Source organism: Ceratotherium simum, chromosome 15, assembly GCF_057802395.1.
Source record: "Ceratotherium simum simum isolate JZ-2026a chromosome 15, ASM5780239v1, whole genome shotgun sequence".
In the NCBI taxonomy this organism is placed as follows: domain Eukaryota; kingdom Metazoa; phylum Chordata; class Mammalia; order Perissodactyla; family Rhinocerotidae; genus Ceratotherium; species Ceratotherium simum.
The window spans coordinates 24,075,080-24,091,795 of NC_141914.1; the positions used below are offsets into that span (position 1 = coordinate 24,075,080).

The 16,716-nt window shown below is 37.3% G+C and overlaps 1 protein-coding gene across 1 annotated transcript in view; it reads left to right on the forward strand.

The window, feature by feature from the left end:
- SLC49A4 (solute carrier family 49 member 4) overlaps nt 1-16,472 on the forward strand; it is a 69,458-nt gene extending 52,986 nt beyond the window's left edge. Inside the window, exons 8-9 of the mRNA XM_087439705.1 lie at nt 8,007-8,189; nt 15,828-16,472. Coding sequence (XP_087295831.1) covers nt 8,007-8,189; nt 15,828-15,943 — 299 coding nt within the window. The 3' untranslated portion in view covers nt 15,944-16,472. The remainder of the gene's footprint in view (nt 1-8,006; nt 8,190-15,827) is intronic.
- Nucleotides 16,473-16,716: the final 244 nt, after the last annotated feature.

Below are 16,716 nucleotides of genomic sequence, written 5' to 3' on the forward strand. Positions count from 1 at the left end.
GCAAAGTCAGTAGTGGCAAATTTATGGCAAATGTTTCTTTTTTACCAGAGTCATTCTTCTTGTAATTAGGAAAATATCTAGTCTTTTTCCTGTTTCTAGCAAACTTAGTATTTCAATTATTACTTTTTTATATCAGAAGAATCTACATGAAAAATGTTTGAAAATATATGCATTAAATATGACTGTTGACATAAATTAAAAGCTAGTTAATTTTGTTCAACCCATGTGTTGTAAGTGCCACTACGGCTAAAACCTTCTATTGCAATCTTTGTCCACTGCTCTTGATGTTATTGTTGCTATCTCTGCAGAAGAAAAACTGGATCATTCCATCCTGTGTAAAGGCACACTGTTTCAATATAGGTACTTGCTTACATACATCTTCTTGGAGGCTATCAGCAGTATGCTTTTATTTCCTTAGGGAAACTCAGTATTTAAAATCGTATTATATCTTCATTAATTGAAGTATCCACTACAATAGGGCAAATAAATAAACTCATGACCAGATGATGTGAGTTTTCAAACTCTTGAAGCTTATGCTGCAAACAAAATTATGAAAATACATCATTCCCCTTATCTGAGAACTGGATGTCTAGCCGCAATTCACACAGTCATTTTTCACCAAACAGATGAATACTTTGAAAATGGCATTTTGAAAAATGTTAGCACTTTGGTGTTGAGTTTGCTGAAACAATATAATTTGACTGTTTAACAGAAGTTGCCTTGGGAGAGGTTCTTCATCTAATTCACGTCACTAGAATGCCGAGATGGCGATGTCAGAAACAGAGAGTGGGTGGGAGTAAGAGGGTGATTAGCTAGACACAAGCCTCTTGAGAGTGAAAGCTGACCGCACGCAGAATTCAAGTGTCATTTGAAGAAAGAAAACGTATTTGGCTATATTGAAAGGCACGTGACATGTATAGGCTAGAAAATAATCCTCTTAAGGTATTTTCATGTATTTTGCCTGTATTAAGGTAATTATGTCTCATTTTAATAGCATGCAAAGCAATAAAAACATGCGCTTGCCCAAAAATGGGGGAGAAATCAGAAAATTCAGAAAAGGTTGATACACATGATTAAAGAAATGCACATTATTAAGGAAATTAGGGATTTTAGGCTTTAAAGAAAGAAGGCTAAGGGGTGACTTAATTATTCTTTTCAATTTTATGAACTAAAAGTGACTGTTATTCGTGTTCATGACTGTCTGATCAAGAAGGGAAAAATAGAACATGGATTAAAAGAAGAGAATGGATTTGTGAAAAACCTTAAATGTGAGAGTCATGAAATGCTCAAAGGGCCTGTTGAGGCAGATCATCGTAATGTTTATTCATGGAGGGTCTTAAGAAGAGAAATCAGTCTTCAAGCAGAATCTGCTTCTTGAAGGTAGAGGGCTTGACCAGGATCAGTCAGTGTTCCATGATTTAATAGTACATTGCCTTCTGCAGAACCGTAAGTAATTCTTTGGGAGCTTAAAAGTTACTGATAAGCCGATACCTATGATAACTGATTTCACAGCCAGTCTCTACTCTGGGCCCATTGTTTCAAAGGATTATTAGTTGTGCTTCATTTCTGTGAGATAATTACTTTGCCTTCCAGCCGTAGGGGACTCTAAACATAACTATCAACCTTTATAGGACTAAACTATGCCAACAAAGAGGCTAAACAAAGGATACCTGCAAATTAATAACACGCAGAAAGAAATCATTGCCGTTAATGAATGTTGCAGCAAAATATGCCCCGTCCTCTTTTGGAACCACAGTTTCATATACTGCATGTTTTAATTAGTGGTAGATCATGAAGGCCACAGCAGTCAGTTTTAGGAAGAAAATGTGAGGCTGAGAGGAGAGGCACAGCTCAGTGATACCGAAACGTATATCGGTGTATGTGTGCACACATACATCTGTATTCTATGTAATCAGCATGCCCAGAACCTATGAAAAAACTGTGTGGTTAACAAACATTATGACTGTTTACTGTTTCTCTTTACATGTGTCTTTATTTCCAAAAGGAGTATTTTCACTTGCAATATCAAGTTTAATTTAGATTATAGAAATATTCTAAATAGAGGTCTAATCTAATAATTCCCAGTTAACTTTCCTAACTTTTTCATGAAATAAAAATTCAGTCAATCTGCACAATAATGAAAGTTTATCCAATAAAGTGTATTAATATTATAAGCCTACTTTTTAGGGAAATTCTTGATTCTAATCCTTAAAATATCATGATAATTTATTGTGTTATTTTTAAAATCCTTCTTATGTCTTATTTATAAAGCTTTTTAATAAAACTGTAAACAAATTATTATTATCTACCTAGAAGCACCTACAAGATTTTTGTTTTTAATATCCTGGTTAAGCTGTCTACCTCCATGTATTTAAATTTGTTATTGATCTATTTAAATGAACCTTAGTCAAAATCTGACATAACATCATTCCGTAAATGAGTATTCTTCCATTACAATCCAGACATATGTTCCTCTGATTGCAACTTGAATACCTCCCGAATGAGGAAACACGTTACCTGTTCCATTGTTACTCAACTCTGGTTCCTGGGAAATTCTTGCTCCCTTGAGCTATAACTGATTTGGAGCAACACAGCTCCCAGAGAGCAAGTTGGCTCCCTCCCTCTTCCCTTGATGGCCCTCAGAACATTTGAAGTTATCTAGTCATGTCTGGACTTGGCCTTTAATCTAAATATCCCCCAGTTCTTACAACCTTTCTTCATCAACCTTTCCACACCACTGACCAGCGTAGTCACTCTCTTCTCAACCCACCATAGCTTGCAGGGTCCTCCTTAAAAAGTATTGCTAGAATTTAGCACACTTTTCATGCTGCATTCGCCACCTCATACTGGGAGGCTGTTGCTTTTCACCATTAGATGTAGCTTTTTTTAAAAAAGAATGAAGTATAATTGTCTTCTTAACACTGTGCATATAAATGGCTGCTGAGCCAGTGGGTGTCTGTCATATTCTTTTAGATTAGGAGTGATTTGAGGATGGAGTGTGTCCTATTTGTTTGAGCATAGACACTTACATATAATAGGCACTTGATAAATGGTTTTGAAGAAAGGCTTAAGCTAAGATTTCCCTATTATCTACCCAAGCAATAATTCTTGGACCATTTTACATTTATCATGATTAAAGTTCATCTTTTTATTTGTAACCTTTTAGTGCTCTATTTTTGTTTCCGTCATCTGTCTTATGTGCAATCACTTCCAGCTTTTGTGTGGAATACAGATTTGGGAAGCATGCCTTTTGTGTCAATACCGTTGAATAAAAGAAATACCAAGCCTTGTTATTTTTTTTTTCAATCTGACACAGTGGCTTGGTGGAAAACATGCTAGATTCTGTAGGCCTTAATTATTATATTGCTGTTAGCCCTGCTTATTTACATTGTTTCTAAATAAGTCATTTTGACTCTCAGAACTTGAGTCACTTCTGCGACTGTAAATACTGTAAAATACTTACTTTACCTACTTCAAAGAGTTGATAGGATCATCAAATATGATAATATATTTAAAGGCAGTTTCAAAAAATGTTTAAAAAATTATATAAATCCAAGATTTGAAGTTGTTATTGTTGTTGATGGTGTCTTGAAGATCTCATTAAATATTGAGTGGAAAAAGTTATCTGAAATTTTGTGATTTGTTTTATAACTGCTGATCACATAAGGTTTGAATGTTTTGATCAGTAAAAATGTATTCATACATAGTTTTGTTTCCCTAGAGTTTAGTAATTTGGTTTCTCATTGTGAGCAGGGGTGGGGGGAGGACTACTTTCAGGGTTATGATCCACTTTGTGATCTTGAAATACATCCATTGTAACTGTATTTTGTGCTACACAGGACTTTGTTTTTGGCAATTTAAATTATGGGCCTGTGAAATTTTATTAGCTTCTTTGAAAAAACTCTGCATCAGCATTGTGTTTGTTCTGCTAAATTACCTTAACTTTTTAATTGAAAGGCAGTTTATTTTAATTTTAGTATCAATAGTATAGAAAGTCATGGAAATATTTAATGATCATGTAGTTTGAACCCTCTCTGACAGCAGGAAATTATCTTGTCTGCCTGACTTTTAAGAGATGACATTCACCCACCGTATCTGCCAAACCAGTGTACAAAGATACTGTATCAGACTCTAAACTGAAAACTCAAATGGAAGTCAAGTTTAGACTCATAATAATCGGCTTCTATTTTATGCATGTCCCAGAACATTGGGGAATATACTAAAGCAGTCCCGACACAGCTTCCTTTCCCCATTCTGATTCTGAAGATCTTAATTTAACCCTTTCTTGTGTAAATTATTTTGATTCTTTCTGCAATAAGAAGCGATTTCAACATATCTATCCGGTGTAAAACAACCTCTTGGTCATCATTTTTATACTAATACAAGAAGCAAACACGGAGAGTGAGAGAATTGAATGAAAATAACTTGCTTTTTCATTACTGGCCTCTGAAGTTATATCATTCATCACAGCCCATTTATCCTATGTATAATAGGAATCCTAATAAGTGAAGTGGGAATATTTACGTCAAAGATCCTGCACCAAGGCCAGGTTAGGTGGCTCCCGGGTGTAGACATCAGGTCTGTGTCTCAGCTCACCCAGTGATAACCATTTCTGAGTCAGTAAGTGAACAAATTCACATGAAGTGGAGTTGGATCAGCTGCCAATTCAATAGCTTACGATGAAATTTCTCTTTTTTGATTTTATTAAATGGGTAAGATATACACATAGTAAAAAAGTCAGATTCAAATAGTAGGGAAAGGGTACACAATGAAAAATGTCTACCCTCCTGTGGCTCCCAACTTCCCTCTCTAGAGGCAACCCTGAATGTCAGTTTCTTGGGTGTTTGCCCAGAGAATTCTATACATTTACAAACAGGTGTGTGTGTTTGTGTGTGTATTCTTTTAAAAATATAATACACTTTTCAGCACTTTTTTTATTTCTATATCTTAGATGTCATTAATATCAGTACATACAGAGTTACTTCAGTTTTAATGGTTGCATAATACACCTCTGGATGTTTGATAAATTTTTAAACGACCAGCACCCTACCAGTGGACATTTAGCTTGTTTTTAATCTGTGCATACTACAAACAACATTGCAGTAAGTATTCTTTATGTGCTTGTACCTGGATAACTATAGGATAAATTCCTGGAAGTGGAATTGCTGGGTCAAAGAGTAAGTGCATTATATATTTTTTTTTCCTTTTTTTTTCCCCCCCAAAGCCCCAGGAGATAGTTGTATGTCATAGTTGCACGTCCTTCTAGTTGCTGTATGTGGGACGCGGCCTCAGCATGGCCGGAGAAGCGGTGCATCGGTGCGCGTCCGGGATCCGAACCCGCGCCGCCAGCAGCGGAGCGCGCACACTTAACCGCTAAGCCACGGGGCCGGCCCACATTATATATTTTAATAAACATTTCCAAATTACCCACCATAAGATGAACTTTTTACAACTTTATCAACAGTGTTTAACCACAATAGAAATCTGATCTTTCCGATGACAAAAGTTTCCTCTTTCCTTCCCAGAAATCAGGTATCTAATTCCTAGTTATCTACAACTAGGAAATCGGAATCAGAAGATTCTTAAGGAACATGAAGCCAAGGAAAATGCATGGTCTTGAGGGGTTCTCAGACAGGCCCTGCTTCACCAGGCTCTACTTTTCTGAATCATCCCGTGTCTCTCTCTGTTTATTTTACCGTGCTTGATAAAAATCAATAAAATCAAATCTCTCTTTTCAAGACAACACATCGATATTCCCCTTTTAGTATGTCCTCATCATTGCATTATCTATCATTCTTTCTTTTACAATGTGCAATTATTGTATTTTTTACAGATTATGATTATTTTTCTGTTATTACATTTTAATTTGCCTGGTTACAAATTACATGTGAGGGTATATTTCCTTCAGAAATATACATGTCAAAAGGATTATTTCCAAACGTATTTCCTAAAAACAACTAATTCCATCATTGGTTTGTGAATCCTTACTTAGAAGTAGCACTTCTTGGTTCTTAAGAGTTTGCTTTTTCCTGTCATTTATTTCAGTGTTTTCTTATTTTAATCTTCTCGGCTCATCTGTGTTTGGGTCAGTAGCCATCTCTGCTCTGACTACGACTGACCAACCAATAAATTACTATAAAGTGTTCTGTAGATAGAATACTTTGTAAAAGCCACCAGTGATATTCCATCCCTACATTTCCTAACGTGCCACTAATGAGTCGTGTATGAGGTAGAATGTGTTGATTGATTGACGTGATCCATGTTTGGCAAATATACAGTGAGCATGAGATGTTAGGTTTTGTTTTGTTTTTAAGAATCTCATGGAAATTACTTCATGTTGTAAATTGATTTACCGTAACTATCAGATGCTTCCCATTTAATTCTGTGAATAATTTGGTCACAGCTTCAGCCAAGTATGTTCTTTATTCACTGTCACCCTTCTGTATTTTCACGTGTCTTCTATTCGAAGAAAGTCGAAGTAATCACCAGCTATTTGTGTTATTAGAATGTACTAAATTTTTATAATCCTACAAGGCTGGTGTTATTGGAGGAGGAAGCAGAAGTTGAAGTTAATGGGAGAAATTCTGTTAGAAAACAGTGGATACTATTACCCCGTCAACAATGTTATGAACTTTAATGATTGCAATGAGTTGTGGTAAATTCTGGTGATGTGATATGTTCTATGAGTAATACATAACAGATTTAGGGTAATTCCCTCACTTTCTGCAGTTCCTATACAGAAATTTTTTTCCTTAACAAATATTTTTATTAAAAACATTTTCCTGGTAACCTTAAGCTTAGAATAAATTCTGCTTGGGGCCAGCCCGGTGGCGTAATGATTACGTTCATGCGTTCCTCTTCGGCGGCCTGGGGTTCGCTGGTTTGGATCCTGGGTGCAGACCTAGGAGCCACTCATCAAGCCGTGCTGAGGTGGTGTCCCACATAGAGAAACTAGAAGGACCCAGAACTAGGATATGCAACTATGTACTGGGGCTTTGGGGAGAAAAAAGAAAAAGAGGAAGATTAACAACAGATGTTAGCTCAAGGCCAATCTTCCTCAACAAAATAAAAAATAATAAAATAAAACACTCATTAAAAAATAAATAAATTCTACTTATTATCATCAGTGGGTATGATACACTTATAGGGATGTGTTTTAGGTTTCTAAATAGGATATCATTTTTTTCTCATTGTTTCTGTTTTCACCTTCAAATTAAAATTAATGAAAGTTTGCATGCAGACAGTAGCAATAATATAATTATTTGGAGTGGGGTGCATTTCTCTAAACATTCTTCTAGGAATAATGTCCTTATTCCAAGATTTTACTACAGAATAGGGTTAATAGGCTTTTTATTGCCTAATATTGGATCCTAACCCCTTTTAATTATAAATTTCTGGATGAAAATTTTTTCTGTGTTAAAAAAAGTTATGTATTTTTTAAAAACTGTTGACATGAAACTCATTCCAAGATTGAGGACTAATTCTGTTTTATGTGTTTTTCCAGGAATTACATACTCAATAATTTTTATTTTGTACTTGAGGGCTATTACTAACCAGTCTCTTTGAATGTGTAATTTTCAGTGACACTTAATGTTTCTTACTTTTATTCTTAGATTTTAAGTTCTCTTTGAAATTATAGAATTGAGTCTGGATTTCGAATTAAGTTGCTATGTTTTATCTCTCCGTCTGTTTGCCAGGAGTGTGACTAAGGGGAAAGAGTCCTTTTAATTATAGTGGTAAAATTGTTCTGTGCTTTGGAATAATGCACCAAAAAGATAAAGCAAATAAACTAGTAATCATCCAGCAACAAAACCTTCTCCTATCTACTTACAAAACCTGATCAAGAGCTGACAGATCTGTAATGCTGTGTCAGACTTTTATCAGCTACCATTGCAAAGAGAGGAAATTCCAGAGTCAATACTTATGAAAGAGGATACCCAGAAGATCTGTCTGATATGACTCACTGCTGCTACCGTGAAACTAAAATGTTTGTGTTTTTATTTTAGTGACATTGTACGCCTCCTGCATTCTCCTGGGAGTGTTCTTGAATAGCAGTATACCTATATTTTTTGAGCTTTTTGTGGAAACTGTCTACCCAGTTCCAGAAGGAATTACTTGTGGAGTTGTCACTTTTTTAAGTAATATGTTCATGGGAGTACTTTTATTTTTTCTCACATTTTATCACACAGGTAAGAAATTTGACTTTTTATTTACTATCCAAATGTGTTACGAGAGAGGTTTGCAGCACTGATGTATAGAGAATTTATATGGAGAATTCTCACTAAGGCAAATTACTTTATTTGAGCTTTCACATGTCAATAAAAGAAAATATCCTCAATTGTTTTTCTCGAAATGCATCCTAGCCTGGTCTAATACACTCTCAACCCCTAGAGTTTCTGATTTAATTAACCTGGACTGGGGCCCAGCATTTCTATTTTTAAAAGCACCCCCCCAAGGTGATTCTAATATGCAGGTTCTCATTGAGAACCACTTGTGTATTGCTTTTTAAAAAATACTTAGAAACTACTGTCTTGGGCCGGCCCTGTGGCTTGGTGGTTAAGTGCGCGCTCTGCGATGCTGGTGGCCCGGGTTCGGATCCCGGGTGCGCATCGAGGCACCACTTCTCCGTTCATCCTGAGGCCGAGTCCCGCATACAGCAACTAGAAGGATGTGCAGCTACGACATACAACTATCCACTGGGGCTTTGGGGGGAAAAAATAAAATAAAATAAAATCTTTAAAAAAAAAAGAAACTACTGTCTTAACATAGGGTATAAATTAATATCAGGGGTATATATGTAGTTTAAAGCCTTAAGGATGAATGAGAGGTCACCCAAGGAATGTATAGAGTGTGTAGAACAGCACTGTCCAGTGGAACTTTTTATGATAATGGAAATGCTCTTTATCTGCACTGTCCAATACAGTAGCAACTAGCCACATGAAGAAAGTGCTGCTAAGGAACTGGATTTTTTATTTTATTTCGTTTTAATCAATTTAAGTGTAAATTTAAATAGCTACATGTGGCTAGTGGCTACCGAATTGGTCAGTGCAGGTATAGAGTGAAAAGAAGGTTGAAGTTAGTTAGAACCCCAGAGTACACTTTTGAAGAAGAGGGAGATCCTTACAAAAAAGGAAAGGATGGAGTCCTGAACCTAAGTGGAGGGGTTAGCCTTGGACAGACAGAGATGGGAGAGACGGCAGTGTGCATGGGCACAGAAGTAGACACTTACGCTGGGCAGATTGTTGAAGGAGTTCCTTCTTGATGGCACCAACTTTCTGCTTAGAAGCCAGTTCGTCTATTAAGAGTTGGTGGGAAGAGAGTGGAGAAAGGGCTTAAGGAGAGAATGAAACTTGAACTTTTGAGAGGGGGAGAGGAGATGCTGCAGAGACAGCTGGAAAGATGGCTCAGCATGTTGAGGGCAGGCCCAACTGGTGTTGAGGTCCATGAGTTTGTAGTAGCTTCGTTGTGCACGGTTTTTTGGTTTTCTCTGAGATTCTCTTTTCTGTGGTCCAAATTCTGTCTTAGTATTTCATAAAATTTGGGCATAATTTTCTAGGATTCTTTTTGGCATGTTAAAATAAGGATTTATACTTGTGAGTCTTGAATATAAAGCTTTTATTAATTTCTACTAGATTTATATCTCATTTTATTTCTTTGTCTTAAACAATCTAATATTACTACTTCTTTTTTCCTGATGGCTGTTCTCTTAACTATTCATCAAATACCAGTAAATTTGGATAATTTGTACATGGAAGAATATAATTGATAAGATTCAAGTGTAAGAAATGCTCTAAAATGTGATACTCCAAGAGGCCTAATTATTTACAGGAAACTTTCTGAGGGGCCTATAATTGAAATAACAACAACCATAATAACCCCTTTGACTGGAAAATTAATTTTTGAAACTTTCAAAGCTGATAAAACAGAAACTGCCCTGGATTTTGGACAACTTTTGGCATAGCACTTTCAGCTAACAGCAAAAAGCATCTAAATGATATATTAATTTCTTAATATAATTAACAACAAATTAGATTATTTCTGTCAATCAGTAATGCAGATGAAGCAGGTTTTAACTTTGCTAAACTTGATGTGAGTTTGGTTTATCATATGAAGGAGAGTGATATTTTTTAAGGAGAATGATATTAGTGAAGTCAGACCACTCTTGACTGTCCTCCTGGAAACGTGTTTCCATTAGGGAAAACGCCGTCACCAGGTGTTGGGCTAAAGTCTTTGCTTCCAATGAGCTTTCTAAACAGGATCATCTAACAATTATTACATATCAGCTTTAATCCACTTCAGTTATGAGACAGTTGAAATTAAGAAGCTCAGTGCCTCTCTTTTGCCTGGTGAAGTATCAAAGATGGCTGTGTGGCCCCTTCGGGTGATGGAAAAGAAGTTCCAGCTCATGGGCACAGGTTTGCTAAGGGTCATTGCAGCCTAGTAGAGCATGGTTTTTCCTGTCTGCTAGAAATAGAGTTTCGTCTTCTCAGTATTTAAAAACAACAACGGTAGATGCCGGATAATGTTATCTCCCAATAAACTTCTTGCATGTGGTCTCTAGAATATACCAAACTTGTATTTGTTGATCGGTTTAAGGAAGGGATACTCCTAAACTGTCTGAATGTGAAGAGCCCGGTGCGCTCCTGACCATTTTGCTTTGCCAGTCGAGTATCTGTCACTCTCCTAGGTCCAGTTCTGCTTTCGATTTGTCCCACAGAGACTGGCGTCTGGCATGAATTAACTGGAACTGAAGTAACAGTTCTGGCATGAATTAACAGTCAGTGCTCACTCCTCATTTTGCATAGTGTAGTGACCAGATACGAGCAGATACTCTTGTCTCTTTGGCATAGGCAGCAGAAGAAACACCTGGCATCTCTTCTGCTAATTCCTGTCTCACTGATATAATCAAGGATTTATCTAACAGGAACAAAAGCTTCCTTCCTTTTGGTTGGTTTCTGATCACATGTTCTTGTACGTATCTGTGTAGATGTTAAAGGTTTCTACCTAAACTCCATGATATTGTGCAAAATGAAACTTTAAATAATAGTTAATTTTAATCCAACTAGATGATTTTCAAGGAAAAAAATCACAGTACATTTTGACATTTTAGGGAGTTAATGAGAAGATATGTGTGAAAGAACCTGAACCAGGGCATAGCCAACACTCACCAATGTTTGTTGTGTTTCCTTCTAGATAATTAGCTGGTTGATGTTAGGAATGTAAATATCGAGGCTTCTACTTAAAGAAATGCTTTTAGATATTCATTTGTGAGTGTGTATAATGAATACACACAAACATACCCCACACCTCTCTAAGGCTAAGGTTACTAGAATTACAAAAACTGTGTTGATATTCTTTCACATAGGATTATTGATCTCACCCCAAAAGTCCTGCGGCAGGACTTTTATGCCTTATAACTGAAGTATGAAGATTCTATAACATTATTTCCTAAAAATAACTTGTAGTTCCAGATCCTAGTGCCGTAAACATTTTATGTGAGTTGAATTCCCTTTCATTAGAGCTAGTGTTCAAATGTCAGAATTCAGTCATTTTAAAACTTGAAAAACTCATCCAGAGGTTAGTTATATGTGAAAATTCAACTGTTACTTACTCAATTGGAAGGCCTGATTTTTATCATCATAAAGATCTGTGGGTTTTTTGGTTACTTCTCAAAGAAGTACTAAACTTCCTTACTAGAGTTTTTTTCCCCACAGTGTGCTATCTGGTAGGTGATTATATCATAGATAATTTTCCAGGGCTATACAGACTAACCCCAGAATGACTGCAGTAGAATGGCTTGTCCAGCAAGAAAGGCTCCACTGGTGATATGCTTGCAGATTATGGTCATGGCCGTCATTGATGGCGAATGTCAAACAGGCTGCCAATGCCACTGGCTTATTTGGAGCCCTGGGTCACAGGGTCTCCCATGTCCTGTTTTGATTCTGCTTTGAGTACCTGGAACAGTGTGAGAAGTTTCTTAGAGTTTTTTTGACTTGGGTTTTTCAAGGTCACTTTCAAAAAAAAATTGTTACTTGCTCCCTAATATGAGCGTATTTCTAGAACTGAGTTGCTTCCTGTACTGTTTGCTTTGAGAACCTCAGCAAGTTGTTTCAGACAGCTCTGTGACGCTCTATTCTAATAACTTCACATACAGAATCATTTTGGGAATGCCATTATATTCTTTATATACTCTGAAATGTATTCTAATGTTCTGTTTTATAGTTTGTACCTTGTTCTGAAGTGTGTATTGTCTGTTTTTTTTTTTTTCTAGAAGCTTTGCAGCAGGTTTTGGCTAAAAGCATTAAAGGTTTTTCCCTCAGTCCTTTCATTTTGAAGTGGCTGGCCATGAATATGAGGCTGCATTGTGGCTCAGAAGATTCAGGGGCCTGGCTGAGGTGGGAGGCCTTGACTGGTGGTTACCAGAACAGGTTCAATGGACATGGCCTAGTGAGAAGTGATTTTATATCTAAGGAGTACGATAATGCAATGTGATGGTCAGATCTACTGGGTAATTAACGTGAAAAGAAAGGAGCAGGGCCTGGAACTGTGAAATCATGGTGTCAGCTGGCTCCTCTTGAGTGAGAGTGGAGACAGTTTTGTTAAATCACCATAATTTTGGTTAAATCACCAAAGAAAGTACAGGCATACCTCAGAGTTATTGCAGGTTTGGTTCCAGACAACACAATAAAGGTAATATTGCAATAAAGCGAGTCACATGAATTTTTTGGTTTCCCAGTGCATATAAAAGTTATGTTTACACTCTACTGTAGTCTGTTAAGTGTGCAATAGCATTGTGTCTAAAAAACACTGTACAGACCTTAATTAAAAAATAATTTATTGCTAAAAAGTGCTAACCATTATCTGAGCCTTCAGTAAGTCATAATCTTTTTGCTGGTGGAGGGTCTTGCCTTTAATTTGTTAAAAAAAACGCAATATCTGTGAAGCACAATAAGCAAAGCGCAATAAAAAGAGGTATGCCTGTAGAAGGTTGGTTCTGGAGGGTGGTATCTGGAACCAGACAAGTACTTGAAGGTGGTGGAAACCGAAATCAAAGCATCAATGAAAGGAAAGATAAGGTGAAAGTATAATAGTGCTTCTGGAAGAAAAAGATAAGAGGATGAGCAAAATCCTAATTAGTTCAGTCCCAACAGAGCGTCACCATTTGGTGCAGAGCCCACTTTACTGAGTAAAATATAGCACCTGTCTAATTGCAAATTGGCAAAGAGAGTACTCAGGTTACAGTACAGTAGGTGACAGAGAGCCAGCAGAAATATAGAGGCCAATTGTGGAGTCGTAGCGTGTGGATTTATGTCTTTTCTAGTGAAAGGCAAAGAGAAAGAATGTTGGAAAATGTGCTCACTTTAAGAGGTATTATCAAGGGCAAGAATAAGAAGATTTCAGTGGATCAGGACTCTGTTGGTTCAATTACGTCATATGGCACCAGGCTCAGAAGGGACAGCAGTTGACTTTGCTTCTGCTAAGTCCAGTTAAACGTTTAAGCAAGCCCTTTCCTGCTTAGTAGGGCACCTAAGCTGGGGTTTACGTGAACGGTTTTCAGTGTGAAAATGTAGAGGTTCCCGTCTCGGACCTTTTGCTTTCTGAACAGGCAGGTAATTTCGGAAAACACTTGTAGTTGATTGACAACTGAACTTACCGAAAGGTAGACTTGACTTTTCGGAGAGAGGCGCAATAGTGAAAACCAGCCAACAAACCAGGGAGCGATCATGAGGCATTTTTAGAGATTTCATCTGAACCTAGGTAGAAGGAATCATTTTACAACTCTGATGAAGTGAAAGGTCTGCTTTGGCAATATTTGACTGATTTCTAGGTTTAAGGAGAACAAGGACAAGTTGATTATTGGTACATGTGTATTGCTCTAGCTCCCCGTGAAATATAATCTCTAAGGCTTAGAAAATGTCATTGCTGGGGCCAGCCCCATTGGCCTAGTGGTTAAGTGCACGCTTCGCTGCTGGCGGCCCAGGTTTGGAACCCCGGGCGCGCGCCGAGGCACCGCTTGTCAGGCCATGCTGTGGCGGAGTCCCATATAAAGTAGAGGAAGATGGGCACAGATGTTAGCCCAGGGCTAGTCTTCCTCAGCAAGAAGAGGAGGATTGGCATGGATGTTAGCTGATCTTCCTCACAAAAAACAAAAAAGAAAGAAAATGTCATTGTTGTAGATCACTTTGTCAATACCATACTTTCCTTTAGCTGTTGCTTAAAATTCGACCTTCAAGTCACAATGCTCACTTTTAATACAAACAGTATGTTATTGTCTCTATTCTACTGCTTTTTCTCTCATTTTTTTACTGCTTCTTTTTGCCTATTAAAATTATCATCAGAATCCAGAGGCTATATGGTTAACATAAAAGCAGAAAATGCCTGGTGCGTCATTGCAGGCAAAATCAGAATAAAGACAGGATCCCAGAGATCACAGCCTTTCTGAGTGTTGAGATTGCATTCAATCTAAGTAACCCACAGAAAACAGCTTTGCATGAAAATACCACTGAAATATACATCTTGTTACATGCTCAGAAAGCATGTCTGACTTTTTAAATGTAGAAATTGAGAGGTGGGGAGGCTGCTTTTGTGAGCATATTACAGAAAAAAAAGGTATTTCAGCACCTTTTCTTACTGGGTGGTTTTCTGATTTCCATTCCTGAGCATAATGCTCTTTTAGCCATATGAATTATGAATTAAACTAAAGCAGCAGTGTGGAAATCTTTAGGATGATTTTTGAAGATTAAGGCAGTGTTAGCATTCTGTAGAAGAACAAAGGGAAAATATAAACCTGTAGCCATGCCCAAAGAAAAAAAATGTTCCAGAGAACTTATTTCTCTCATTTGTTGGTTTTTTAATTGAAACTGCTAAATGGATATTCAACTAGAGAATTTATCCTCACCACCACCACCACCAACCTCTTTATGGCAAGAAGCTGCTCATTTCTGCACCCAAAGCCTCAGGATTGACTGACAGGGGGGGTCAGGGTAGAAGGAAGCTGAACATGGGCACAGCACACGGGCCACTGGAGCTGGGGTGCGCTGGTAGCCGGGGGCCCAGGGCTGACCTATTGGAGAGTCCTGAACTCATGAGCGAGCATTTTTGAAGAAACGTGTTCTTGATAAACCATTAAGTCAGATAACAATGGAATTGCTTGTTTAAGTGATTCCCGCAGGTATTCTGATAATTGGCATCATATGTAACCCTTTATGCTGGTGGGAAAAAAAGACTAGAAAGAAATAAACCAAAATATTCACGGTGGTTTCTCTGAGGGTAGAATTAGGATTAATTTGTTTATGTTTTCCTTTATTTTTTTAATATATTTTCTAATCTGTTTTACAGTGGTTGCTACTTGATGTTTTTGCTGAAAATTAGCTATTTCTATGCAAAAAAATTTTAAAGTATTATCTCAAAGTTCAGGTGATTTTCTTATTCGTCTTTCTCTTCCATCAGATATTTCTAAACAGGGACAAGAGTGATGGTGATAGAGGGCACTTAGAAAACAGTTAACAAACTAGCGTTTAAAGATGATTGGTTTTTTCTTTGAAGTAATAGGTTTTTTTTTTTACCACCAAAGTCAAGGTGGATTCAATTGATGAAAAGTTATTAACAATATTGATTAAAGATATTCCACATGAAAGCCCTGTGATATATCGCACGCATCACTGAGACTCCAGATTGTCCCTGCTTATTGAAAGCCAGTTTTCAGGCCTTCAAGGGCGCCTTTATCGTAAGTGCTTTTGGAATGCAAAGCAGATTGCTCCTGGCATACAGGTGGTATTCAGCTGGTGACACATGAATGCTTACAACTGCGTGTTTTTGTCTTGCAGAGTTGTCTTGGTTCAACTGGTGCCTTCCCGGGTCGTGTTTGCTCAGTCTCCTCCTCATTCTGTGCTTCAGGGAATCCTATGACAGACTCTATCTTGATGTGGTTGTCTCAGTTTAATAGCACAGACCTGAAGGAGTTTAAACAGAGACTGGAAATCAATACTGCATACTGCACATTTGCTTGGAATTGCACATCTAACAGGAAAAAAAAAGAAGAGAGAAACTTCATTCAGAGGTTTTGTTAGGTTACAGATGATCACATTAATTTAATTACTGCTAGGTAATAATAAGGTGGGACTTGAGTGATAATAGGGGATTTTTAAACTCTATAAATGGCACACTGGTGCCGGATGCTGGGTTGGAAATGTGATGCCTACACGTAAAGCACTACCTAAATAATGCCCTCTCTGTTGTGTGCCAGTGCTAAACTACTGAGTGATTACTTGTGATTATGAAAAGAAATAAAGGGTGCCTATCACGTGATGGTAACTCCTTCCCTAAGCTACACCTCAGAATAGGAAGAAATGCCACTAACTTCTGGAGAAGTTTAAACCTTGTATCAGATCTTAATTCCAAGAGGTATATCGATGATAGAAATTAGCCACATGTACACTACATGTTTTCTAATAAAGCCATTTCTTATATGACTCCCTAGTTTCAATTAGGTCGGAAACTTTTGGCCATCCTTACTATGGTGATCACATGCTCTGCAGTGACTCAGAGCACGTACCTTGTGTCTCGATCTCAGCTTATCCTTGTTTCTGTGAAATATAATTTCATCTACTAGGCTCTTAAATAATTATATTAAAGGTGACTAAATGTTTAATATGGTCGCATTAAATAGTGTATGAAAAATGTAATTCCGTTCTGACTTAGCACTTTGTTAAAAGT